Here is a 25,382-nt window from a genome sequence, read left to right on the forward strand (position 1 = left end):
TGTCTCAGAAAAAAAAAAAAAAAAAAAAAAAAAAAAAAAGACTAAGTAAAATAGTTTCTTCTTGATAATGTGGGTGGGCCTTACCCAATCTGTTGAAAGGCTGCAGAAGCAAAAATTGATGTTTGCCAGAGAAAGAAGAAATTCTTCCTGAATTTTTTCAATATCAACTTCTTCCTAAGAAATTCCAGCCTGGTTGCCAGATCCACAGTTGCATAAGCCAGTTCCTTGAAATAAATCCCTATTTATGTGTATGCCTATGTCTGTCTGTCTGTCTATCTATCTATCTACTTCATCATCTGCTGGTTCTGTTTCTCTGGAGAACTCTGATACCGTTTCCTAAATGGAAAGCCTTTTAAATATATGAAATAAATAATATTAGGTAGATGTTGGGATAGAGGTTTATGCTTCTAATGATCCCATTTCAGTTCTCATTTCAAGCCTTGTTAAGGCTGTGCAAAGCCTGCTGGGACATATCCTCTGCCTCTCCAGCCTGCCTGCCTGCTGCACCGGGCATTCCAGCAGCAGCCCTGAGCTGCCCTCTCCGCTCCTCTCATGCCCTGCTGCTTCCGGCCTTCTCTTCCTTTGTCTGTCTGTTTTCTTCTACTTCAAACACTTTTGCCCTCCTCTGAACTTCTCTGTAAAGCCTTCTCTTCTCTCTGCCCCCTTCTCTTCACACCAGAAGAATTAGGCTTCTCTGATCCCCGCTTCCTCTCTCATGCACAACATTTTACACAGAGGGCTCTGTTGAATTGTTTGCAAGTCTTTTTTCATTTGCTAAATGGTAATGAGTATGTCTTATTCATCTTGGTATTCCCAGCACCTAGCACAGTTCCTGGCGTCTAGGAGGTGTTCAATCAATATTGTTGAAAGAATGAATAAATAGCTGACCCTCCCCTTCAGGGATAAGCAGCTGCCTTTAAGTTCCATTGCAGACGGCTGGGAGGCATCCTAAGTGGCTATTCTTTCAGGGCTGGGTATGCTCCTAAGCTTCTTGTTCCTGAGTTGCTTGAAGAGAAATTCCCAGGCAAACAGACCTTTAATTACCACCAAAAGCCTGTGCTTTCAGTATTTGTGAGGGATTATATGTATGCCCAGCAGATTTAAGCTGATTGTGTGGAAATATCTGGCATCATACATTGGTGGCACGAATGCTTTGCAAAATGAGTATAAATTTGGGCTGATATATTTTAACCTTTTAATTAATGTCTTGAAGTCTTACCTGCATTCATTAGCAAGGAATCCAATATCCCTTTTGAAGTTATACCCACCCAGTCAACCTTAAACTTGATGCTTTGCCCAGTCCTATGTAGGGTCACTAGGGTCTGTGTTTTTCAAATACCAGCTGTAGAAAAAGCTGTGCCATTCTGATTATTCTTCTACTTCATGTGTGTCTTACTGTTAGTCTGCTACATGGTGTCATTGTTGAAGCTTGCTCCTGCATAGTTCCACAGACTTCTGTCTACTCAGCATGAGTGTTGTCCCTGGCCCAGACCCTGCATGGGCCACAGCACTGTTACTAACCCCAGAATGGTGAGTTCAGAAGAGCTTCCATTAGTCACACTGGGGGCTGAAAACAGCTCTCCTACACATGCCGTTTGGTGAGCGGCCCAAATCAGCAGTGTGGCCATCCACTTTCCCCACAGTTTTTGTTTGGAGACGTCTCATCATTCTTCTATAGCGCTGGGCCTGTCAGGTCTTTCACAGTAAGCCTCTGTGCTTCCCATTTTGGGGAGCAGATCTCCTCTTTTCCTCCCTGGTGATCAGCTCTGCATGTCAGTGTCTTGCAGAGCTTTACTAGAGTCACAGAAGTTTATTACACTCTTTCCCATTCCCCTTCCTCAGTAACTTTCTTATCTTAACCCAGAGAGCTACCGGGAAATTACCCAAGTGATTCCTCATGGAACCCAGGGAACATTTGCTTCGAGGTGACTTCCTGCCTCCCCATCTTGAAATAGATGAAGCAGATAGAAATTTTTATGGGTCTTTCAAATGGCACTAGATTTAATCTCTACCTTGTTAGGCATTATGTATGTAGAAATGGTAGCCCTTTCATTCAGCTATACCATCACTTTCCCCTTAAGAGGTATCAAGAAGCTTGGTCAGTTAGAATGCAGAAAGATATTTAAACTGTAGCAACTTATGGAAGAAACTCAAACAATCTAGTTTCCAAATGTGAATTGTTCACATACTTTAAAATATAGGCTAAATTACATTGTAGGCACTCATTACAATACCCTTTACTACATCATTAATTTCAGCTTCATCGTTTATTATTTTTTTACCTTGCCCTTGTTCTAGCCAGGATATTTCAGTAATTGCACAGCCTCGATCATATTTCAGGAATCTTTGTTCTTCTACTTCCCTCTGTGGCACCATCCTATCCAACATAAAAATAATTTTCTCCCAAAGTTATGTTGATCTTTTACTATCCCAGTGTTTCTCCCATAAAAAAAAATAATAGTTACCATTTGTTGAAACTTTACTATACTAATTGGTTCTTTATTTTTTTTGGTAATTTTTAAAATGTGGAAATAATCTACCTGCATAAAAGTGAAGGCCGATTGCACACAGGTATGTGTTAATTATTGTGGAGTAAATTATTATAAAATATTATTAAGCGAACACTCATGTTGCTCATGTTATTATCACTGATGTCAATCAAAGGAGTATTGTCAGGATCCCAGAAGCTGCCCTCTGGCTGTCCTAGTGATAAACCTCTCCCTTCCCTCCAAGATAACAACTATCTCAGGTTTTAGGCCCTTTGCTTTCTTACTTTGCTAAATAATTTTACCACTTACATGACTTCTCTAATACCATAGCTTAGTTTTGGCTATTTCTGAGTTTTATATATTTGTAATTATATAATGTTTTTGGTGAGGGGGTTTTGACTTCTTTTCTGTGACAATTTCTGAGAACTATCCAGGCTTCAATTAGTAGTAGTTTTCATTGTTGAACAGTCTCCATTGTAGGACTGTACTATAATATGTTTATCCATTCTTCTGTTGATAGGCATTTGGGTAGTTTCCCATTCCAGATTATTATAAATAATGATGCTATAAACATTCCTGTACCTTTCTTTTGGTGCCCATGTGCACATCTGGGCCTGGATTTTTCTTGTGGGAAAGTTTCTACTTATAGATAGAATTTTGTGAATAGTTACAGATCTACTTTTTATTCCTATGTACATTTTGGTAATTTGTAAATGTTTTTTTTCTAGAAACTTATTGATCTCACCTAAATTTTCATTTTTAGTTTGCATATCATTTAAGAAAGTGAGCTGATTATTTGTTTAATCTCTGAAGAATCTATAGCACTGCCCCTATTTCATTTCTGACATTGATTTCTGACATTGTGCTTTTTCTGTATATTTTGATCAGTCTTGCCAGGGACTGATTAGTTTTACATCTTTTCACAGGACTAGCTGTGTTGGTCTATTGTATAATTCCTTTTTTCTTTACTTCTTATTTAATTGAAGTCTTTAAAAAACTTACCTATTTCTCTCTTTGTGGTTAATTTTGCTGTTTCTTTCTCACAGTGCTTTCATTATTATCCTGTTCAAAATATTTACTCTGCCTCATTGAGGTTTCTGTTTTGACTCCTGTTATTTGGAAGTGTCTGTCTTAGTTTCCAATGATCTGGGAGTTCTCAAATTATGTGTTACTGATGCGTAGTTTAGTTATATTATGGACAAAGAATATCCTATGTATGATTTAGTCATTTTAATTTTTTTGAGACTTGTTTATGGCCTGCTTATGATCAATATTTCTAAGTGTTCTGTGTTGCATTAGAAGAATGTGCATTCTGTAGTTGTGGGGTGAGTTTTTCTCTATATATCCATTAGTCAGAGTTTGCCAATCCTCTTATTTAAATCCTTTATATCCTTACTAGTTTCTGTCTGCTTGTTCCGTTGATTATTGAGAAAAATATGTTATTTCACATTTTCTATGGGAATTTATTTTTCCTTAATGTTTTGCCAATTTATTTTAATTTATATATTTTGATAGCACACTATGTCTTCCTGATAAGTTGACCCTGTTATCATTAGTAAGAATCGGTCTTAATTTATAATAATACTATTCACCTTTAAAATTGATATTGATATAGCTATACCAAATTTTATTTTGCTGTTATTTGCATGTTATCTTTTCCCACTATTTTCAACCTTTATATAGCCTTAGTTTTAGGTATTTTTATACCAGCATATAATTGAATTTTTACTTTGCAGGTCTGAAAAATATCTTTATTCTGTTCTCACTTTTTCTGTTTTCTGCATTGTCTGTTTTGTTCCTTGTTTTTATTTCATTTTGAGCTTTTTATTTTCCTTGTTAGAGATTTTCTTCAAATATATGGTAATACCTGAAGTCTATCCATATTTAAGGCTGAGCAATAAAAAGATGACTGGGAAGTCTCTGTGCATGGATAGGCTTATTGATGGATAAAAATTAGGGAGAAGGAGGCTGTGCAGGAATTTGGCCATTTCACTGGGAGACCCTCAATTGTTAATAAGCCTTTTTTAAGCGGGAGGGGCTGCTCAGATTTTTTTTTTTAGATGAAACTTCTGTCTTTAACCTAGAAAAACAACATTGTGGATAATGGAACTCGTATATGAATGTACACACACACACACACACACACACACCCTTTGTATTTTAAAGCTCCTTCTTATTAAGGTGCCTCATTCCAGGCTTGAATTTCTTCATGTAGCAAATATCCCATCTAAGTTAGGTGGGGTGAAAGTCATTTCCAGGTTTCATTGCATCAGGGAAGATACCTGGTGGCTTAACAACTCATTGTGAAACATTTCTACTGATCCTCCATTGGAGGATCATTTTTCTCTTTCATTCCTCTTCTCCCTTGCCTTCAGAAATCCTGAGCTTCTCATCCCTGAGCATTATTGGGATCCAGAGATAGAGTTTAGCTTCCTTCTTATTACGTGCTCCAGAAAAAGTCAATACAACAAAGAAAGCTGAAACTATGACCATCCCCGTTCCTCAATCTGCTTTCTAAAATTGCATTAAAAATTTCTCATGTTCTGTCATTTCTTCTCCTACTCTGCAGTTTTTTTTAAATTCCCACATTGTCGTTGTAGTAGATTTTGGAAGAGGGAAACGTAATTTCTCACTCCACCAAGTTTACGTGTAATCTTACTTCTAGGGTGCTGTTTACATGTGGCACCAAAAGGCCTAAAAAATAACATCTAAGAGACAGTTGAAGCAGGTTCAAAGTTCAAAGTTCAGAAACACTGGGCAAGTGTTGAAAAAGAAAGCATTATTGTGAATAAAGCACAGCATATTTTACTCGTGGTCCCAACTACTCACACCTGAATCAGATGGTAAGAGCAAGTACAAGAAGTAAAAGTGAAAAGTGAGTTTTCCATAATCTCTTTGGGAATTTGAGACTGCAGGGCATCAGTGTCCCTGTTGCTATTGGCTTGTGGTAGCACAGGCATGGTACAATGATGTGGGTGTATTGGTTGACTGATTACAGACATTATAAGGGAGGCATCTGTTGTAATAACAGAATTTGCAAAGATGTCTGCATTGTCCTTGGCACAGACATGAGTACCTTGGTCTTGGTGCACACGTTGACAACATGAGTGGCAGTAGCAGGTTCTTTGGTGGGCATCAGTTGAAGAGAGGGTATCTCTGGAACCACTTTTGGCATTGGAATCAACTCACCTTCATGACAGTGAGTGGAAGAAGAGGAAAATAGCACTGTAATAGCTAACAGTACTGGTTCCAACAGCACAAAGGAAACTCTCAGAAAACTTACTGAATTATCTGGAGGAACGTGATGGGTCTGAAATGTTCACAAGATGGGTGGAATTCTGGCTTTTCTTCTCCTCTCCTCTCTTTTCCTTTTTCTTTTTCTTTTTTATTTTTTGACCATGGTGTGATAGCTGGTGTGGTACAGCTTTTGAAACACACATTTCAAAAGCAGAGCATGAAATTCTTGGTGGTTAAGTCAAGAGAAACTATATAATTAGTAAAATTATGAAACAAATTTATGGGGCAATGAGAACTAATTTACTTCTAATTTGAAGGGCATTTGATGATAATGAGGCTTTGTGAGGCTAAAGAGATGTCCCTTGGGCTTTAGAGTTCTTCGTGGAAGGTCCAAGTTTTGGTATGGCCAAGCACAAATGGGGAAAGTGCTTCAAAATCCTTTATCTGATACGCCACTTCTATATTATTGGCAAACTCAATTCCAGGGCCCCTCTCCCAAACTCCTGTGTTGATCTCTCCAGCTCTATTCTACACTACTAAATGATGTCTGCTTAATATTATCTTCTTGTTACCTTTTTCTGACACTTTGTAAGAGACCTATAAAATATCTTTGGTCTTCAGAAATGCAGCCTCCACTCTTTCCAGGTTACACATTATCTGCCTTTATTTTATCTTTTGTCAACACTTTATATTTCAAAATCAGCCTCCCTTTATTTAGCTAGTTAAGTGATGTCAAATCTAGCTTTTCATCTATTCTGTGCACAGATATTCCCTCACTTATTGTGACTCAGTTGACACACTCACCGTTTGTCCCACATCTCTCAAAACGGAGACACATTGGTCTTTTGGGGATTTTGTATTTGTTTTTTTGAGACAGGTTATCACTCTGTTGCCCAGGCTTGAGTGCAGTGGTGCGATCAAGGCTTGCTCACTGTAGCCTTGACCTCCTGGGCTCAAGCAATCCTCCTACCTCAGCCTCTAAGTAGCTTGATCTACAAGTATGCGCCACCAAGCCTGGCTAATTTTTTGATTTTGTAGAGATGTGGTGCACTATGTTGCCCAGGTTTAACAGGTTGGTCTTAACTGGAACATATATTGCATTTTTTAACTGGAGAGAGAGGGGAGTGCTATTCTAAACTTCAGGACACCTGTGAAATTTGTATGCGGAAACAGTACATTCGATTTAAACATAAGTTTTCCCCATTTCCTAGAGCAGTACCACAAAGTGTGGGCACATCTGTTTATCTTTGTTCTAATTAGGAATAATTTGAGAACAAACCTCAGTCTACCAACTACACTGATGGCTTTTTTCTTATAGCCAATTTAGTGTCATTTATTTCTAAAAGGCTAGAAGAATTGTTGCACAGTTAAAATTGAACAAAATACTCAGAACCACAATTTTAGACTCTGCTCTCTTTCCTGGGTGAATAGTTACAATGCTTTTCATTGCAACGAATATAGTCTCAGTGAAGTTAGCTCAAGAAAAAAGATAAGGTAGGGAACAGTGATTCTTAGGAAGCAACATGGATGTCCCATGGAATCCAAAGTGCTGGTATACATGTCCCATGAAGGCATTGGAATTAGACTGCCACACCATGCATGTTTTTTCCTGTCTTTTCTCCTTCTTTGCATATGTCAGCCGGCTTTCGTCCTCTGCCTGCCCTCTCACTCTCTGCCACTCTCTCTCTCTTTCCTTCTCTTGCTTTGTCTGCAGATTACAGGGGATAAAACTGTGGTCTCCAGTAATCACTGGGTTGTTTCCTCATATAACCTCCAGGAGAGATATTTCCTTCTTTCTCTCTTTTTGCATTGGTTCTAAATTGCCAGAAAAGGAAACAATAGCAGAGTTGGGCATCATTATATATGTCTCCATAAGCTTACCCCAATGGCAGGAAGAAATTACCAGAAAAGAGGCACTGAGTGATAATCCAAGATGGGACCACTAGCTCTGGGGTGCTATTTTCTTTCCCTTGAAAATTTATGAGTTTACAAGTATCAGGGTCATGGTCTAGCATGTAGTGAGACATCAGTAATTATTTGTTTAATGAATAAATGAATATAAATTAAGATAGGTGCTTATCCAATATAAATTTACATGCTGCAATAAGGTTCCTGGGTAAAAAGACAGTTCCCTTCTCCCTTCCCCATATCACTGGAGCCTAAAATTTTTTCAACAGGAATATGGAGTAAATCATTGGGAAATAGTGTTGAGTAGCTACAGGGAAGAGAAAAAGAGGTGGTTGAATTCATATCCAGAGGAAGATGGACAAAAAGAAGAAAGAGAAGAAGAAGGAGGAGGAGAGAGAAGAGAAAGAAAAGAAATTGTCACAATTGCTTTGAATTTGAAAATTTTGTGAGAAATACAAGAGCAGTCTCATTTTTTAGGTTTCTTCATTTTATTATATACAGTGGACGAATTATAGTTCCTGGCAAATGTTAATTATTGTATTTATGTCCCATTGTTTTTATTCCATTATTGTGATCATTTACAACCATGAGCACTTGCCTCCACTGACACATACCCATTAAAATTAAACTGGTTTTTGTTCTACTTTGAACAGCATCAAAATCTTTGCAAAACTTGTAAGTTATTTTATGCCCTTCCAATTAGTTTAGATAGAAGCATCATTATATAGGGTAAATTAATGAATGCCATTCTGGCTTAGCTTACAATTCCCTTTTACAATAATAAAAACTTATAGCAATGCATTGTATATATTTTACTTGAATAGTTCTAAACACTAAATTTTATTTAACACTAAAATGTGACTAAATTAATTATGAAATGTCAGGTAATTTGTGACTCTCTGGATTCCTTTGGGGATTTATTGGGGTTCTCTTAGCAACAAGCTCAGGATTTTAAAGCTTGGTTATCTGTATCATTTTTCTAATAACTTTAGCGAAGATAAATGAAGTCTCTTTGTAGTATTTGTTTACTTCATTAGAGATAGAAGACAGAACTATTCAGAGCATCAAATTAGATTGCATATTCCTGGAGTGTTGGGGAAGTTGATAAAAAAAATTAAACTATGAAAGAAACTCAGGATATAACCACAAAATATCTGGAACTTTAGAATTAGTTTTGAGGCTATATTGTTTTTTAACCTTATAGACCTCTATATTTTGACTTTAAAGGACACACAACAAATGTAGTTTTACAGTATCCATTTGAAGGGCAGTGGAATACATTTTCTTTCCTTTTTTTCACATGGATAAAATAAATGTGTTTTACTATGTAGCTCTGGTATTGTTTGTGCCAGCAAATTGGTGCACTAAATCATGTATTGATAAGTAATCCCATTTAAAAAATACTTTAATATGATTAAGTAGATTTTCAATATTTTACTTTTTAAATTATTCAACTGACGTTCAAAGTAAGTAAATTTACAGCATGTGTTGCAGAAAGTCAAAGATATGTTCTTTATTTTGATTTATTTATATTCTAGCCTCTAGCTTTTTATTCCAGAAGAGGTAATAAAAATGATACAATAACACTCTATTCTAACTTTGTTAGAGCATCATAATTACATGGCACACAATTTGTCTTTGATGTTTGCTTTTATTTTATCTTGTATTGCAAATCCTTGTTTTTACCTTTTATGCTTTTGTACTCATCCTACTTTGGCCCTGATGCCAAATGATTTAAGTAATTTACTACTTAATTCATTTACTTATTTATTGCATTCCTAAAAGATACTATACCCTGGGCCAGGAATTTCATTTGCCAAAAAGAAAAATGATACATGTTTTTTACCCTTGATGAAATAAATCTTATGGGAGAGCGGGGCAATGTAAGAAAATCATTAAAATACTCTGGGAAAATGATTTAACATAGAGGTATAGTCAAAGTATTATGACAACACTAGGGAAGCAATAACTTTCAAAAGTAATGGCAGTAGATTTCTCAGTGGACAGACTGAGGTAGTAATCTCAAGCCAGAAGACAGGGAATGGCATGGGACAAAGAGAGCATTCTGGGCAGCTATGATAAGTGTATTATGAAATGGTGGTATATTAGTGAGATTGATTTCCTAGTAGGAGGAGGGCCTGAAAGAAGGAGATTCTGAAATGTAAGGAGATGAGTCTAAAAATGAAGATGCCTTGCAGAGTGGAGGTTCTTCTTATCCATGTTGTCTTAGTCCATTTTCACGCTGCTGATAAAGACATACCTGATACTGGGAAGAAACAGAGATTTAATGGACTTAACAGTTCCACGTGGCTTGGGAGGCATCACAATCATGGTGGAAAGCAAGGAGGAGCAAGTCACATCTTACATGGATGGTGGCCAGCAAAGAGAGAGTTTGTGCAGGGGAACTCCTCTATTTAAAACCATCAGATCTCATGAGACCCACTCACCATTGTGAGAAGAGCACAAGAAAGACCCATCCTGCTTATTCAACTACCTACTACTGGGTCCCTCCCACAACACGTGGGAACTGTGGAAGTTACAATCCAAGATGAGATTTGGGTAGGGACACAGCCAAACCATATCACGTGCTTTACCCTGTGACACTGGGGACCACAATATTATTTTGAAAAATGGAAGCCAGTAGGCCAAAAGTTTATCTTTTTTTGCATGCATATTATGAAATAGTTGTACTAGAGGCTTTGCATACTTTATATTATGTGTTCCCCAGTAAACCCCTGTGAAGGAAAGGTATTTTTATTCCCACTATATAGATAAGGAAATGGATGATTATCAAAGTTGATCATGTGTCCCAAGTGATGGGGGTATGGGGTGGGTTGCAAGCTTAATATTTTCTGGTTCCAAGACTTCTGCTTCTCCAGTATGCCCCGTTTCTTCCCTAGAAATCCCCATAGTGTCAATAAAGAATTTACTGTGGGTGGAAATAGTTACAAAAGAATGGAAATTATTACTTTAGTTTCAGATTAGAGATTATGGACAGAATTTAGACATTGATAGTCGTGATGACAGAAAAACAGCTGTTGAGAGTAAAGGAAAGGGAGAAATTGATGTAATGCTAATGTTTCTGTATACAGCACAAATGAATTTCACTGAATGGGCTGAAGTAAGTCAAGGAATGGAAGAAAGAATTGATGTATGCTGGATGTATTCACAGTGAGGGTGGGCTTGGTTAATGATACTCTGTCTCCAGTCTTCTTAGATATGTCTTCCTTATAGAACTTAGAGGGAATTAATGGCTAAAGTTAGGAAATTTGAGTTGGAATTTTATCAGTGACCATCGTTAGTTCAGATGCAATTTTAATCATTACAGGCTACAGCTAACAATTGTCTGCAGCATTTTTGTGACATTCCGGGGGATCTTGCCCCATAGCTTCAAACCATAGGTCTGGCCTGGAAGGTCCTTACACATGTATTGAGCTCCATCAAAGTATTTTAAATCAAGAACTAGAGATTTTGAGCAAATATACTAAAATGTGGTTATTTGGATAACAGTTGAGTAAGTGACTAGAGTCATTAATCTAGTTAATCATTTCATTACAAACACAAAATGAGGAAAGGTTAATTTTAAAAATCTAGGTTTAGTTACTGGCATTTTGTAGTGACAAATTTTCACTTTAATGCCTTAAGAATACTTAGAGCTTTTGCTGTAGTTTTAGTGTGTTTAACGCAGGCCTGTACTCATGCAAGTCAACTCCTCGTCCATGATTTACTTGTGTGTGAAGCCCCCAATCTTATTTATGTTGCCCAAACATGGCTGAGAGAGACAGCTGTGACATTATGAATCCAGCTGGCCACAGATGCGTTTTCAGTGAAGCATGGATCCATATTGGTTTGGTGATCTGTGTGTACTGCCTCCTGTTAAAATTCAGACTCAACCACTAAATCACCTGGCATTGACTGCAACCACTTCTGTATGACTAATAGACTGAAGTGAACTGGAACTTTTGTTGCTGGTGATCAAGATCCTTACTGTAAGACCAATTCACTATATTATAGTTTTATTGACTATTTTGCTCATGTTAAGAGTCTGTTTAGTTTAGTCATTTTGCAGCAGGTTTTAATAGCCTTGGTATCTCTTGTTGTCAAGATGTTATGATAATTAGCCTTTTCCAGATCTTGTATATTGAAATCTCCACATGTTTGTTATGGATTTGATGGTTGTTTAAATCTCGAGGAAAAAATAATCGAAGTTAGAAGCTGAGAAAAAATTTATTTAGGATCTTAGAAGCCTTTATCAATGATCAATAGTTACTTAGAAGGCTGGTAGAACTGTAAGATTTTCTAGATAGTGGAAAAAAGAAAACAAATAAAGCATAAAAGAAAACAAAGGATGTATGAGTTGTTAAAATAATCAGCTAATGCACCAAACAAAATAACTTTAATTGTGCCTCTTAGCAAATAAAATTTAATTCTGAATTACTTGCCCAAATCATTAGGTATATGAAACCCCACAATTTCACTTTTCTAGAGTCCAATGTGATATTCAAACTGGCTAAAATTGCTGATATAAATATGCCTGTCTTGTTCTTTACAATCCAACCAGGAAATCTTGTTAAATGTTAATGGATATGCAAATGAGTGAAATAGTAGCTGAAAATTTTTATGACAGGTCTGCATATTTGTAACTCTTCTTCATATTTATCCAAAGCAGCAAAAATAAGAATAATTACTGAATAATGACTAGTCTTTATATATTATTCTTCATTTTTAAGTATATTACTTATTTCATAAGTTGTCAGTACTATCTCATCTGCATTGTTATAGCATCTAGCACTTATCATATGTCCACAGCCACAGGCAAGGATACTTTATTTTGTGCTGGGTGAATCACTCTGGGTGAATACAGGACAGTTATCTTCCAGTAAGTCAAGAAGCTATAAATGTAGCTGGAGAGATAAAGTGAAAACACAAAACAATTTTTAGAAGTTTTTAATATCTTCCTCCGTGGAAAAGTTTTTCATGATTCAATCTCATTTTATTGCTGTTTCTAGGATTTAATGTATGGAGATCTACCCATGCCATATATAAATAAATATGAATGATTTGGGTCACTTTATTAAATCATAATTTAAACAAATATTTATTAATTCTCCAGTGGAGAATCAACAGTAGACAAGATAGCCAAAATAGCTTCCTATTCTTCTGGATAGTTTTTTCTCTTGGTTTTCAGTGATAGGAGCTTGTCTCTTGACATCCTAGTAATTTTTGAATGATGGACAGATATTGTGTATAAAAGTGTGTAGAGGATAAAACGAAATTTTATTTTTCCACAAAACGTTTACTTTTCCTTTGTTAAGTGGAGAGAGTAGAAGCTGATCACCACAATCCAGTCATCAAATGGACTGGGTAAGGACTGGTTTACACTTTCACAAGGATTCATCCATCTCTGGTTTTCTGTAGCCCTCCAGAGGGCTGTGTTCTCTTGGACCACATTCTCTGGCTGGTTCTGAACTCTAATAGAGTCCTCAGCATGAGGAAGTTGCCAAACCTCCCTAATGCTTTTTAGAGATTTTACTTAGTCTTTTAGTCTCCTTCCTGTACAAGTTCAGAAAGGTTTGGCAAGTGTCTTGAAAGGCAACCAGCTGTGTGTCATGCTGTCTTCTGGGTTTCTCCTTCCTCACTAGGATCTTGGCTCCTTAAATTTCCAGTGTTGTCTCTTCTTCACAGTTCTAACTTTCCACAGTTCTCTCTAATCTGGTATCTTGATTTTTCTAGTCTTCATTGCCTCATCAATTTTAATTTTTTGATTATTTAAACAGCGTTAACACTTTTGATTAACATATATTCAAATTGTATACACATGTACAGTAGCACCACTTCATTAAAACTCCTTTTGTCAATAACCTCCATGATACCAAATTTGTGACATTTTTTGCATTTTTAAAGAACTTTTAAGTTCAGGAGTACATGTGCAGTTTTGCTATATAGATAATCTCGTGTCATGGGGGTTTGTTTTACAGATTGTTTCATCACTCAGGTATTAAGCCTAGTACCCATTAGTTATTTTTCCTGATCCTCTCTCTCCTCCCACCCTTTTCCCTCTGAAAAGCCCCAGAGTGTGGTGGTGGTTTTTTTTTTTTTTTTTTTTTTTTTCCAGTTCTTAGCTGGATGATTGATCTGTTGCAAGTGTATCCAGCCGCCTGTCTCTATTTTCAGATAGTAAAATAAAAGAATGATACCTTCTCTTATACACATCTATGCAGTTACAGGGAATATACCCTAAAATTTCCACTCTACTCCAAGATATTCTAGAACTAATTGGAAAAGTGGACAGGTGGGGCATTGAACAAGTTCTTCAAATTAGGTATCATTGAAAAAACTGGGCAATTACCAGAGCTAATCCTTTATAGTAATGTTGAGTTCACTGACCAAGAGCTGTTCAGTGATCATGGTACTGAATGGTGCTACACCAAGTTGTCCAAGTGAATAACTTGGGGGTTTTCAAGTGGACGCCACTTCGATTGGTGAATTCAACATGAATTGAAACTCAAGATTTGATGATTGCTCTGGAGAGCTAAAGGTTCTGCATACTATTCTTGACTTCTTATTAGGATTTATCTTAAAGGGAAATAGGTCTTAATTTTTATCATCTACTAAGCTACTTGTGGACAGAGTAGATATTTGTTGTGTTTTATATCTTCACTAACACTTATAAGAAGAAGGTGTTGCTTAGTGGTTAAATTTCTGCGTTTGTGAATCAATCAAGTTTAGATTTAAATCCTGTCCATTTACCAGATGCTTGACCTTAAGCAAGTTGCAAAAACTCTGTAAATCTCAATTTCATATTGTCAATTGGGAATAATAATACATTTCATTGTACCAGTGTGAGAGTTGATGTATACACTGTATTTAAAGTGGTAATAACTATCTTTGGCACCTTATAAGCATGCAATTTATGGTAGCTATAAATTTTGGGCTACTATCAAAGTGCATGGAATTGGAGATTCAGAATTTTGGGGTTAGTCTTTAAAACACTTACACAGAGCTTCCAAGGTAGGTGAATGAAGTCTGTTGAAAAAGAGTTATGTTAAGAATTTTTAAGTTTGCTTTTGTTGTTAAATAAAACTCGTTAAATATCTGTTTATTTTGTGGATAACAGAATTATCTGAAATAACTCCAGAAAAGAAAAAACTGAATTGGAGATAGTTTACCTCTCAGTGACTTCAAAAACATGTTTCTTCATAATTTCAGTAGATAAATAATGAACAATCATTATCTATTGGATGTATTTTAAAATTAAGAAGAATTAAGTTTTACCAGTACTCTAAATTGTACAGGCATTATTATGTATAAGAAAAGGAGCAAAATTTAAGATAAAAATAGTTACGTGAACAAAAACTTAAGGGTAAAATAAAAACTAAAAGAGGGAGAGAGAAATTTGTCACCTAGCTACCATTCGTTAGTTATATGATATGAATAGGGCAAGTTATGTGATCTGAGTCCCAGTTTTTTCAGAGAAACTGCAGAATTAGAAAAATAATAATTAGTGTTTTCTTGAATATTTTTTTTTTAAATCCATGAGTTTTTAAATGATACTCAAGTGAAACAACAAAACACACAACTAAAAAAATCATCACAAATCATCACTGGAAGATTCTAGGAAACAAATTATTTTGAGACTGGTAAATAGAGGGAAATAAGCACTTTCTATACAAACTGTAATTTATAGTAACCAAATAACCAAAGAGGAAGTTTATCTTATAAATGTATTGCAGCTTAACAAAAAAAGGAATGATTGAAATTGAATATGAGGATTTTGCAACCCCTAATAATTTAATGGGTCTAGTCTATAATTATCAGTGATCACTACTATCACCCAAAAATAAAGAAAACTAGACATTGTTTTCTGATGAAAATACAAAATACCAGCTATGAGGTATTTTTTTCCAGATGATCAACCCTGTGTCTGGTCAAGCCTCTGTATCTTCCTATTGATTCACAGAAAAAAATAAGAGCACAGAGGAATATGTTAAACCCCACCATGGGGGTGTAATAATCAAAATCCAGGTTATGAGAAATTCTAAGGAGCTAACAACATAGTGTTTTCAACAAAAAAAAAAAATGCAGAGAAAAATGAGATAGAGTCAGGACCTATAAATTAAAAGGGACCTGAGTGGCATCTGAAGTAGCCACAGGGTTCTTGAATATTAAATGAAAAAGTAGAAATGAAAATGCCTGATGAACAGTAAGCATGGTCTTAATACTAATATTTAATGATCAGTGGAAATAGGAATTAGCTATACAAAAGTAAATGGTATAATTACATTTTCTTATTTATATTTCAGTAATAATTTAAATCACACATATTTGGATCAAATTTCATACTGTTTTATTATGCATGGAAATTTTTCTTAAATCTTGATATTGTTCTGAACATTATTCAGGTATGATGTTATATCTAAAGCCTGATCCCAGCATTTTTCCAGTTGTTTTTGATTTGATGGAACTGAAGGAAAGTTAGCTCTTCTCTCCTCTTTCAAGTTACTCCAATTTAGGAAGTGTTTCTGCTCTGCTCATACTTGAGTGATCATGCAATAATACCTTTCCTGAGTATTTCTGTTTGATTTTTCAAAAGCTGTCATTAGTCTTACAGCTCAAATATGAAATGCACATGGTAATTGGTAGAGCCACATTCAGTCTTCAAGTGTAATTGAAAGTGACCCAGACACCCTGAGAGCTCTTCTTAGACTTCCAGATTTGTAAGCATATGTGATGGGACCAGAGCAAGACAGCTTGTTGAGAGTGGGAAAAGTCCCTTTGCCTGTTGCTGAACCAGAAAGCCTTAACTGTATGACTCTCTGAGTCCGGACAATGTCTTGTGTGTTTGTTTCCACAGAGCATATATCATTACAGACTATATGGGCATCCGAAATGAAAGTTTCATGAAATTAGCTGCAGTAGGGACCTGGATGGGGGACTTTGTCACAGCTTGGATGGTAAGAAAATTTTAACTTCACCCATTTCAAACATCAAACGGAAGACATGTTCACAGTGTTGGACAGACACTGCTTTTGATGGTGTAGAGTAAAATAATTACCTCTCTTTGAGTGAAACAAATGTATGAGTAAAGATAATTCCAGAGATTATATCCAATATCTGTGGACCACAGAAAAAAAAATCAATGCAATTAGAATGTAAGTAATGGCACTCCACCAGAATCTGTCGATCGATCGATCTATTTATCTATCTATCTATCTATCTAAACACACATGTATGTTTGAGCACATAAACATATGCAGTCATAACATTAATAGAAATTCTCCCTGTGAAGTTATAAATAATTTTGTTTGTCTAAATAATTTTGGCTTTTTTTTAAGGCATGTACAATTTTCAGGTAAGGAATGTGGTCTGGCCTGTCTCAGAAGACCATATGAAATATTTTTTTAGCAATTTAAGAAATAGTTTTCTATATTTATTTTCCTCATTGGAACTACTAATATAATGGTAACTGAGTTCTGAGTATTATCTCTTTTAATCTCTTATATTTTCTTACTCTTTGCTAGTATAAGCCTGGAACAAACAGACAAACATGTCTCCTGCTGAGCTCATCTGTCAAGAAAGTATCTTCTGTTTTTAATCATTGGGTTAAAATTTAAAGATAGCATGTTGCTAGAAGGCTCTGGGTTCTATAAATTTATGAGAGACTCACGGAATACAAAGAGTATAACTCCCATAAAAGTGGAGCACTTCATTAACACCGTTCATAAATGCAGTTGATTCTAATTACCTTTGTCAGTCTATTCACTTGAAAATGAGGAGATATACCAGAAGGCAGATAATGCCTGACTCAAACAAGACTTGGCATGGACATGTCCCTGCAGATATGTCCCAGATATTGTAGGTAGATATTGTAGGTAGGAACAAAAGAGTTCCTGCCATTTCTATTGATTGCTTCTTACCTGGAACAGGTGCTTTCGGGGATCAGGAAGCAGTTGTAGCTTAACTGCTTCTGCTGAGAACATCCGGGAAGAGTATCAAGTAACTACCAAAGGTTTTGTATGGCCTGTTTTTGAGCCTCCACCTACCTCTGTTGATTTTTTAGAATGTTAACAGAACAGATTACTGGATGGATTCTATTCTATTAACTTTAAAATGTAAACTTGAAAAATGATTTATTTGTAATCTCTAGAAATAGCAATTGGAATAAGCTAGACATTGAGAACAGGCTGCCTCACATGAAAAATTTCTTTTTTCCTGGCTGGGCGTGGTGGCTCATGCCTGTAATCCCAGCACTTTGGGAGGCCGAGGCGGGCAGATCACGAGATCAGGAGATCGAGACCATCCTGGCTAACACAGTGAAACCCCATTTCTACTAAAAATCCAAAAAATTGGCTGGGCGCGGTGGCTCACGCTTGTAATCCCAGCACTTTGGGAGGCCAAGGCGGGCGGATCACGAGGTCAGGAGATCGAGACCTGGCAGGCGCCTGTAGTTCCAGCTACTTGGAGAGGCTGAGGCAGGAGAATGGCGTGAACCTGGGAGGCGGAGCTTGCAGTGAGCTGAGATTGCACCACTGCACTCCAGCCTGGGCGACAGAGCGAGACTCCATCTCAAAAAAAAAAAAAAAAATGCAAAAAATTAGCCAGGCATGGTGGCGGGCGCCTGTAGTCTCAGCTACTCGGGAGGCTGAGGCAGGAGAATGGCGTGAACCTGGGAGGCAGAGCTTGCAGTGAGCCAAGATAGTGCCACTGAACTCCAGCCTGAGCGACAGAGTGAGACTGTCTCAAAAAGAAAAAAAAAAAAAAAAGGAAAAATTTCTTTTTTCTATTGAAAAAAGCTTTTTAGGAGGAGATACATAAACTTTGAAAAACGTAATTTCTTTGAAATTTGAGGGATGTTTAAAAAATTTTTTCGACATAAATTATGCATCGTGATTTTGACACCACTTTGTTGCAAATCTGCTTAATAAGATGGAAAATATAACTAGATTAAGAGTCCAGGAATTTGAATTATCTGACCTGACCACCTATGGTTCGACCTTCCACAAATAGTAAACAGTTCTCTGAGGCTCAGTTTGCAGATTTATCAAAAGGATTAACAGTTCCTTCTTGTGTTACATATTTTCTGTAAAGCTTAAATGTGTGGCCCTGTGATGTGACTTAAAATGCTAAAGTATAAGGTAGACATAAGCGCTTCATTGTGCACATTGTGGGGCTTCTCATCACTTTAGCTTGGCTCAGTCCTTTGAGGTGATGGCAAGGGCCAAGTCATTGATCCAAACCTCAGGATGCCTAGACTTCCGGAGCCCCATAAGTGTGAGCAGCTCACCTTATCCCAGGCCTGGGGTCCAGAGTGTCTGGAGTTTATTTAAATCGCCAGTGCTGCAGTAGGCTAAGATGATATGGTACATTGCTTCCTGACTTTTGTCTTATACTGAACCTGACAAAAGTTAGAGGAGAAACAATGAACCAGCAGTACCTAGGAGCTCAAGTTTGCAGGCTCATGCCAGCCATTTATTACATAAATCATTTTCTTTTCCACTATGGCAACATTGTTTGTTTATAACCCAATTCTATCCAATTCCTCCCCAGCCACTTCTTCAAGATGGTGCTTTCTGTACCGTATACAGCTCTGCCTCTCTTTATTGGTTCATTATTATTATTTTTTAAATTATCATTTTTTCTTTTTTAACCATAGGGAGGGGTCCAATTGCTACAGCAGCCTTAGGAGGAAAACGCATGGTAGAGTTTTGACCAAAGACCTTTAACCCTTCCTGGTTGGATTTCTTTTTTTTTTTTTTTTTTTTTTGAGACGGAGTCTCGCTCTGTCACCCAGGCTGGAGTGCAGTGGCGCGATCTCGGCTCACTGCAAGCTCCGCCTCCTGGGTTCACGCCATTCTCCTGCCTCAGCCTCTCCGAGTAGCTGGGACTACAGGCGCCCGCCACCACGCCCGGCTAATTTTTTTTGTATTTTTAGTAGAGACGGGGTTTCACCGTGGTCTCGATCTCCTGACCTCGTGATCCGCCCGCCTCGGCCTCCCAAAGTGCTGGGATTACAAGCGTGAGCCACCGCGCCCGGCCCTGGTTGGATTTCTATTCTGCACTTGTCTGCCCCTCTCATATGGCTAAGGGGAGTACAAATAATTCCACAGTTCGGCCTGTGATCTTTGTCTCCTTCCAAGGTCTGGCTGACCTTCATAGTTTCTTCTAATTTTACTGTTTTAATGTCTTATATTTCTACTAGCTAACCTGATAACTTCACTTTTTTCTATACGAAAGATTACTGCTGCATCACAGAACTAAGACTGGATTGAGAGTCAAGAAAACCGTGTTCTAGGTTGAACCTCACAATGTGATCTTAAGTCATCTAACCCCCTGGGGCCTTTCTGTAAGCTGGAAGAGAATCTAAAGTCTCTTTATGCTATGTGATATGAAACATTGACCTTTCCACATTAGACACAGGGATAGAAATAGCAAAGGAAATACCAAGCGCTCCTGGTTTTAAAATACAGTCACACAGGGAGGATTCCCAGAGCACATCATTTCTATTCCCATTTCTATTCACTGATTGGGCAGTGAGTTTCTGTATAAATATTTATATGTCTACATATGTGTATATTGATAACATTTAAAAAAATATATTTTCCCTCACGAGATAAGTCTAAGGTAGCCTTGACCTTCATCTGTCTATAGGATTCTCGTCATGAAATGAATATCAATGATGAGGGTGACTGTCATGGAAAAGCAACTATTTATGTTAACAATCAAATTGTGTCTTTTATATAGTTCTGAAATGGAGGATTTTTCTTTTATGGAAATAATTCAAAACTTTTTCGTAGTTTTAAAAGCCATATCAGTATTGATGTGATCCGAAGATAAGGATGGTGTCAACCAACATGAGAAGTATCTTTGGCCCTCACATTACAGAGCTTCAAGCTCTACTGGGTCCAATTTCATAGGCAGCTCTGACTTTTCCTGGCTCTGTGGTACTCCCCATGCAGCGGACAAGAGATATATAACTCAGGGTTAAGGGTACTAATTCTTATGTCAAATAGGTTTTTAAAATAGGTTAATGTGTAAGAAATACATAAAATATTGAGCGATGTAATCCGCATTGAGCTGGGTCTTTGCTATGGGCAGGAGCAGAGAAAAGCTCTGTCATGAAGATGTAAATAAAACAACATGGGGTGTCTCATGAGACACCATTTCCAGGTATCCACCTATGTGCGCATGCACTGTGCCATTAAGTCAGAAGCTGGAGGAGAGTTGGCCACTTCCATATCACATTACCAGTTTTGCCATTGCTGCTTTAGCTTCTGATGAGGTCTAAGGTGGCAGGGGATTCCAAGGACATCATGATGGCACTTGCTTCTGCCCTTAATTTAATACCAGAGAGAAGAAGCACTTCTGCTGAGTTATACCTAATAATCTCCTGTTCTAGCCCCTGGTATATCCTGTTCTAGTTGCTTCCATCTTACAGAAGTAAATGGTATGACTCACAATAGAATCAGGGCATCAGACTCTAGGTTTGAGGTTCTTGTTGGGGTGAGGGGTACAGATAAGGTAAAACTGAGCCATGACCTAAGAAGACAATTCTGGGCCGGGCACGGTGGCTCATACCTGTAACCTCAGCACTTGGGAGGCTGACACAGGCAGATCACTTGAGGTCAGGAGTTCACCAGCCTGGCCAACATGGTGAAACCCCATCTCTACTAAAAATACAAAAATTAGCACATGCCTGCCATCCCAGCTACTCAGGAGGCTGAGGCAGCAGAATGGCTTGAACCTGGGAGGCAGAGGTTGCAGTAAGCTGAGATTGTGCCGCTGCACTCCAGCCTGGGTGACAGAGTGAGACTCTGTCTCAAAAAAAAAAAAAAGACAATTCTGTTAGCCAACACTGAAGTCATCATAAAGCATCCTTCATCCTGAAAACTGTATACTGTGTGTATCAACTTCTAATAGTCACAGGACATTGCATGGCTTTAACATAGCAGCCCTAGGATTATCTGTCGGAATTTATATATATGTACCATTACTAGCAAAGGCTTTACCATAAAGTGATGTCGTAGACACATAAAACAGGAAAAAGTCAGTTTAGTTGTTTGCCAGTTGGCTTTACTTTTATTTAAGGCATTTATAGTGACCATCTGTTTATAAAATTATGTGTGATTTTTAACGGACTTTTTTCCCCTTGAAAGTTGGAGTTTTATTAGAGCCAGACAAGCTTAACCATTAAAAATGCTTTTGGATTAATAAAACATAGCCTTTGTAGTTGGAATATAGGAAGAAATAAGTTGTAATTTTTGCTGAATTATTTCTCTCTATTGAGGATCTAGCAAGGATATGATTTTAGAAAAAAGGTGTTGATTTTGGAAAAAAGGTGTTTTTTAGAAATATATTTTACCTTTCTATTTTAACTGTGCCTATTTTATATATAAGTATTACAATATCTGTCTAAATATTTGAGTGACAATTTTTGCTGTCTTATTTTTCATACACTTTGTATTTTTTCAGAGATTTTATAATTAATATTTATACTGCTATTATCTTTGCTTCAAAAGACTGTTTATAATAGTTAAGAGAAAAAGTTGAAAACTCTTCCTTACTTGACTAGAAGCTTCTTGAGGGGAGTTACAATGTCAATCATATTTATAATTATATTCCTAACACCCAACACAGAACCAGGTATAAAATAGGTGCTCAAGAAATATTTATTTAAAGAATAAATAGATCATAACAGCACATAAGCACTGTTTCATTTCTTTTTTCTAGTTCAGTTTTGTGACTTATTATTGTAAAATGAGCATTCTAGAATCCTATAAAGGTGGAAGGTCAGCTATATTGTTCAGGGTATCATATATATTAACCTGCTTTGCTCCTCTCCCTACCCCACCTCAACCAGGCTATGCACTTCTTCACACTAAATTTGTTCCCAGAACCACAAGGACACATGCTTGTGAACACTCTTGAATGGAAGTGATGAATTGCCAGTGTAAGTCTCCCAAAATGGTGATGTCATTCTTGAGTATAAATGGCAAAGAGTATAAAGAAAAGATTGAGCTCTGCAGATCCTGCCAGTGCATTCTTTGAATGGTCATTACTGCTCTCACTGGCACTGTGTTGCTCCCAGCTCTGGGGCAGAAGGAAGCTGGGTTGAGATATGTCCCTTGAGTCATGTGAGCAAGAAGAGATTACTACATAAGACAGAAAATTGGTTACATTTCAGTGGACAGAGAGAATTAAAGAATGGCATATACTTGAGAGTAAATACCATTGCATCAAGGGTTAATATTCATTTACAAACCTAGAACAGAATAGAGGGGGGAAATATTTCTGCAGTGTTTGAGCATAAAGTATTCCTTCTAGCTTAAATATAGGTAATATGAAATAAAATTTATAATTATATAAACATACAACCTAAAATATGGTGATTTTTAATTGTCATTTTATGCTTATTGCACACTTATTTAGGAAAGGAGTTAACTGTGTTATTTTCATTTTATCAAGTTAAAAATAGTTTAGCTCAAAATTTTCTAGTTTATACATGTCACTATTTTGTGGACTATTTCACAAACACTAAGTGTGTGAATGAACAGTAACCTGGAATATAACCAACATCTAGCTTGTTATACTGTCTGGAATTGAGTTTGACAATTCATATTATAATCAGTGCCAATTTTCTAATTATTTCTCTTCTACTAATGTTTCAAAATGACAGAATAAAAAGCATAATTGAATTTGATTTAGCACTTGAAATAAAGTAGCAATAACAGTTTTACTGAACTTCATAATAGAAAAAAAATTTAAACCATGAAACTTGGAATGGAAGGCCAGGGTGAGCAAACTCATTGAACACGTGTGTATGAGAAATGGAAGGGTGCCAACCAGATATTTAGCCATGGGAGCTGGACCTAAGAGCCGAACATTCCTCTGGGTCTTTCTCTTTTGCTGTCTTTCTCTGCCTGTTCATGGAAACCATTTTGACCTCAACCTACCCCTGGTTAGTTAACCTCATGTTTGGTACATTTGTATGTTCCGTTTCATTACTTATACAGTGAAAATACAAACTGGATCAAGCATTTAATTAATACACTATCTTTCTATAAAGATTTCGTGTTATGTGAGGTTCTCTAAGAAAAAAAGCATGCATCAGGGATTTAGGGGCACAAGATTTAAAGAAGAAGTATTCTTGGGGAATCTGTAAGAGATGAGAGAAGCAGGAGAGAGAAAGAGAAGGAGGCAAGCAAAGATATAGTTCTATGGTGTCACATAAAGTCTGCCCTCAGCCTGATCTCCTGGGCCTGTGCTCTTGGGGAATGGAGGGCTCCAGTAGGTCAAGAGGATGTGAGTGGGGCACCAACATGGACCATCACATAGGCAAAACCCAAGGACAGCAGATTTAATGGCACCCATACTTGCCAAAAAAAAAAATAATAATAATCAGTTTGTTTAATCATTTGATTGAAGCAAAGAGCATAAAAGGGAAATTATTTTTTGCATTTCCTTTTTGCTCATTAGGAAGTTTAGAGGAAAGTAAATGTGGTCATTTTGCTTTTGCATGTATAAATATTTTAATGTCTCTATAAATATTTTAGCTTTGTGTTTCATGTTCCTTCAAAATAATAAGTTCCAGCTAAAAAATTAATAAGGCAGGAGAGTCTAACTTCCTGTGTTCAGATAGCATCATAAGTGATGATCAAGAGTCTTTTAATTTTCAGGACTTTTGGAATTAAAAAAACAGAATATGACCTGGAATAAAAAAGGATTTCTGGGTAAAAAAGATTGTACTATAATGTATAGATATTTAAGAACAGAGGCACAAATTCTGGCTTTCACTATAAGTCTCCTAATGCCAATGTCCATCAAAATATCAAATAATTCCATAGTATGTGATAGGTATATTGTATGCAATTTATATTCATTTATTAAAAATTTATGGAATATAAATTTTATATTCATATTCACCAAGAATATGAAAGGCACCTAGGAAAATTCACCTAGGTATTGAATTGAACTACATTAAGATATAAAAGAAACTGAGGACATCTCTTATAGAAAGACATTTCACCAGAGACAGGGAATGCTCATTTTTCATCTTTTTCATCCCCAACTTAGTTTCAGCTTCTTCCAATTCCATTATACTTTATTTCTATTACTTAGTTTATACTTCCTCTAGGTGGGTACCTCCTTTGTCCACATATTCTTTATGATTTTTCTAACATAAAGTTCCACACCTTTTTTTGATGGAATTTTCTTTATTATTATTATTATTATACTTTAAGTTTTAGGATACATGTGCACAACGTGCAGGTTTGTTACATATGTATACATGTGCCATGTTGGTGTGCTGCTCCCATTAACTCGTCATTTACATTAGGTGTATCTCCTAATGCTATCCCTCCCCCCACCCCACAACAGTCCCCGGGGTGTGATGTTCTCCTTCCTGTGTCCATGTTTAAAGCACTGTTTATCCACCATTTACACGAAGAACTTTGAATAAAGCCCAGGAGGCATTGATACTTGATTTTTTCCTCTTTGAAAGTCAATGATATAATGAAATGAGTGCTGGCTGTTAATATAGGCTCATATTAGAACTTGAAAAAAGAAGCTATGTGCTTTTTTGTAGTACGTTTAGGAGTTGGATGGCTCCCTTCACATTTCTTTCACCTTTTATTTAGTGCCTCTTGTGGGCCGAGAACTATTCTAAATACACATATTTAGAATAATGTTTATACATAAACTTTATATATTATATATTGTACATTATCTTATATACTATATATTATATATAAA

The 25,382-nt window shown here is 36.7% G+C and overlaps 1 protein-coding gene across 5 annotated transcripts in view; it reads left to right on the plus strand.

The window, feature by feature from the left end:
- TMEM117 (transmembrane protein 117) overlaps positions 1-25,382 on the plus strand; it is a 566,844-nt gene that overhangs the window by 289,625 nt on the left and 251,837 nt on the right. For all 5 annotated transcript variants that reach the window (XM_032173767.2, XM_058426718.1, XM_058426715.1 and 2 more), the window contains one exon: positions 16,489-16,588. In XM_032173767.2, coding sequence (XP_032029658.1) covers positions 16,489-16,588 — 100 coding nt within the window. The remainder of the gene's footprint in view (positions 1-16,488; positions 16,589-25,382) is intronic.

Source organism: Hylobates moloch, unplaced genomic scaffold (genome assembly GCF_009828535.3).
Source record: "Hylobates moloch isolate HMO894 unplaced genomic scaffold, HMol_V3 SCAFFOLD_13, whole genome shotgun sequence".
Classification (NCBI taxonomy): Eukaryota; Metazoa; Chordata; class Mammalia; order Primates; family Hylobatidae; genus Hylobates; species Hylobates moloch.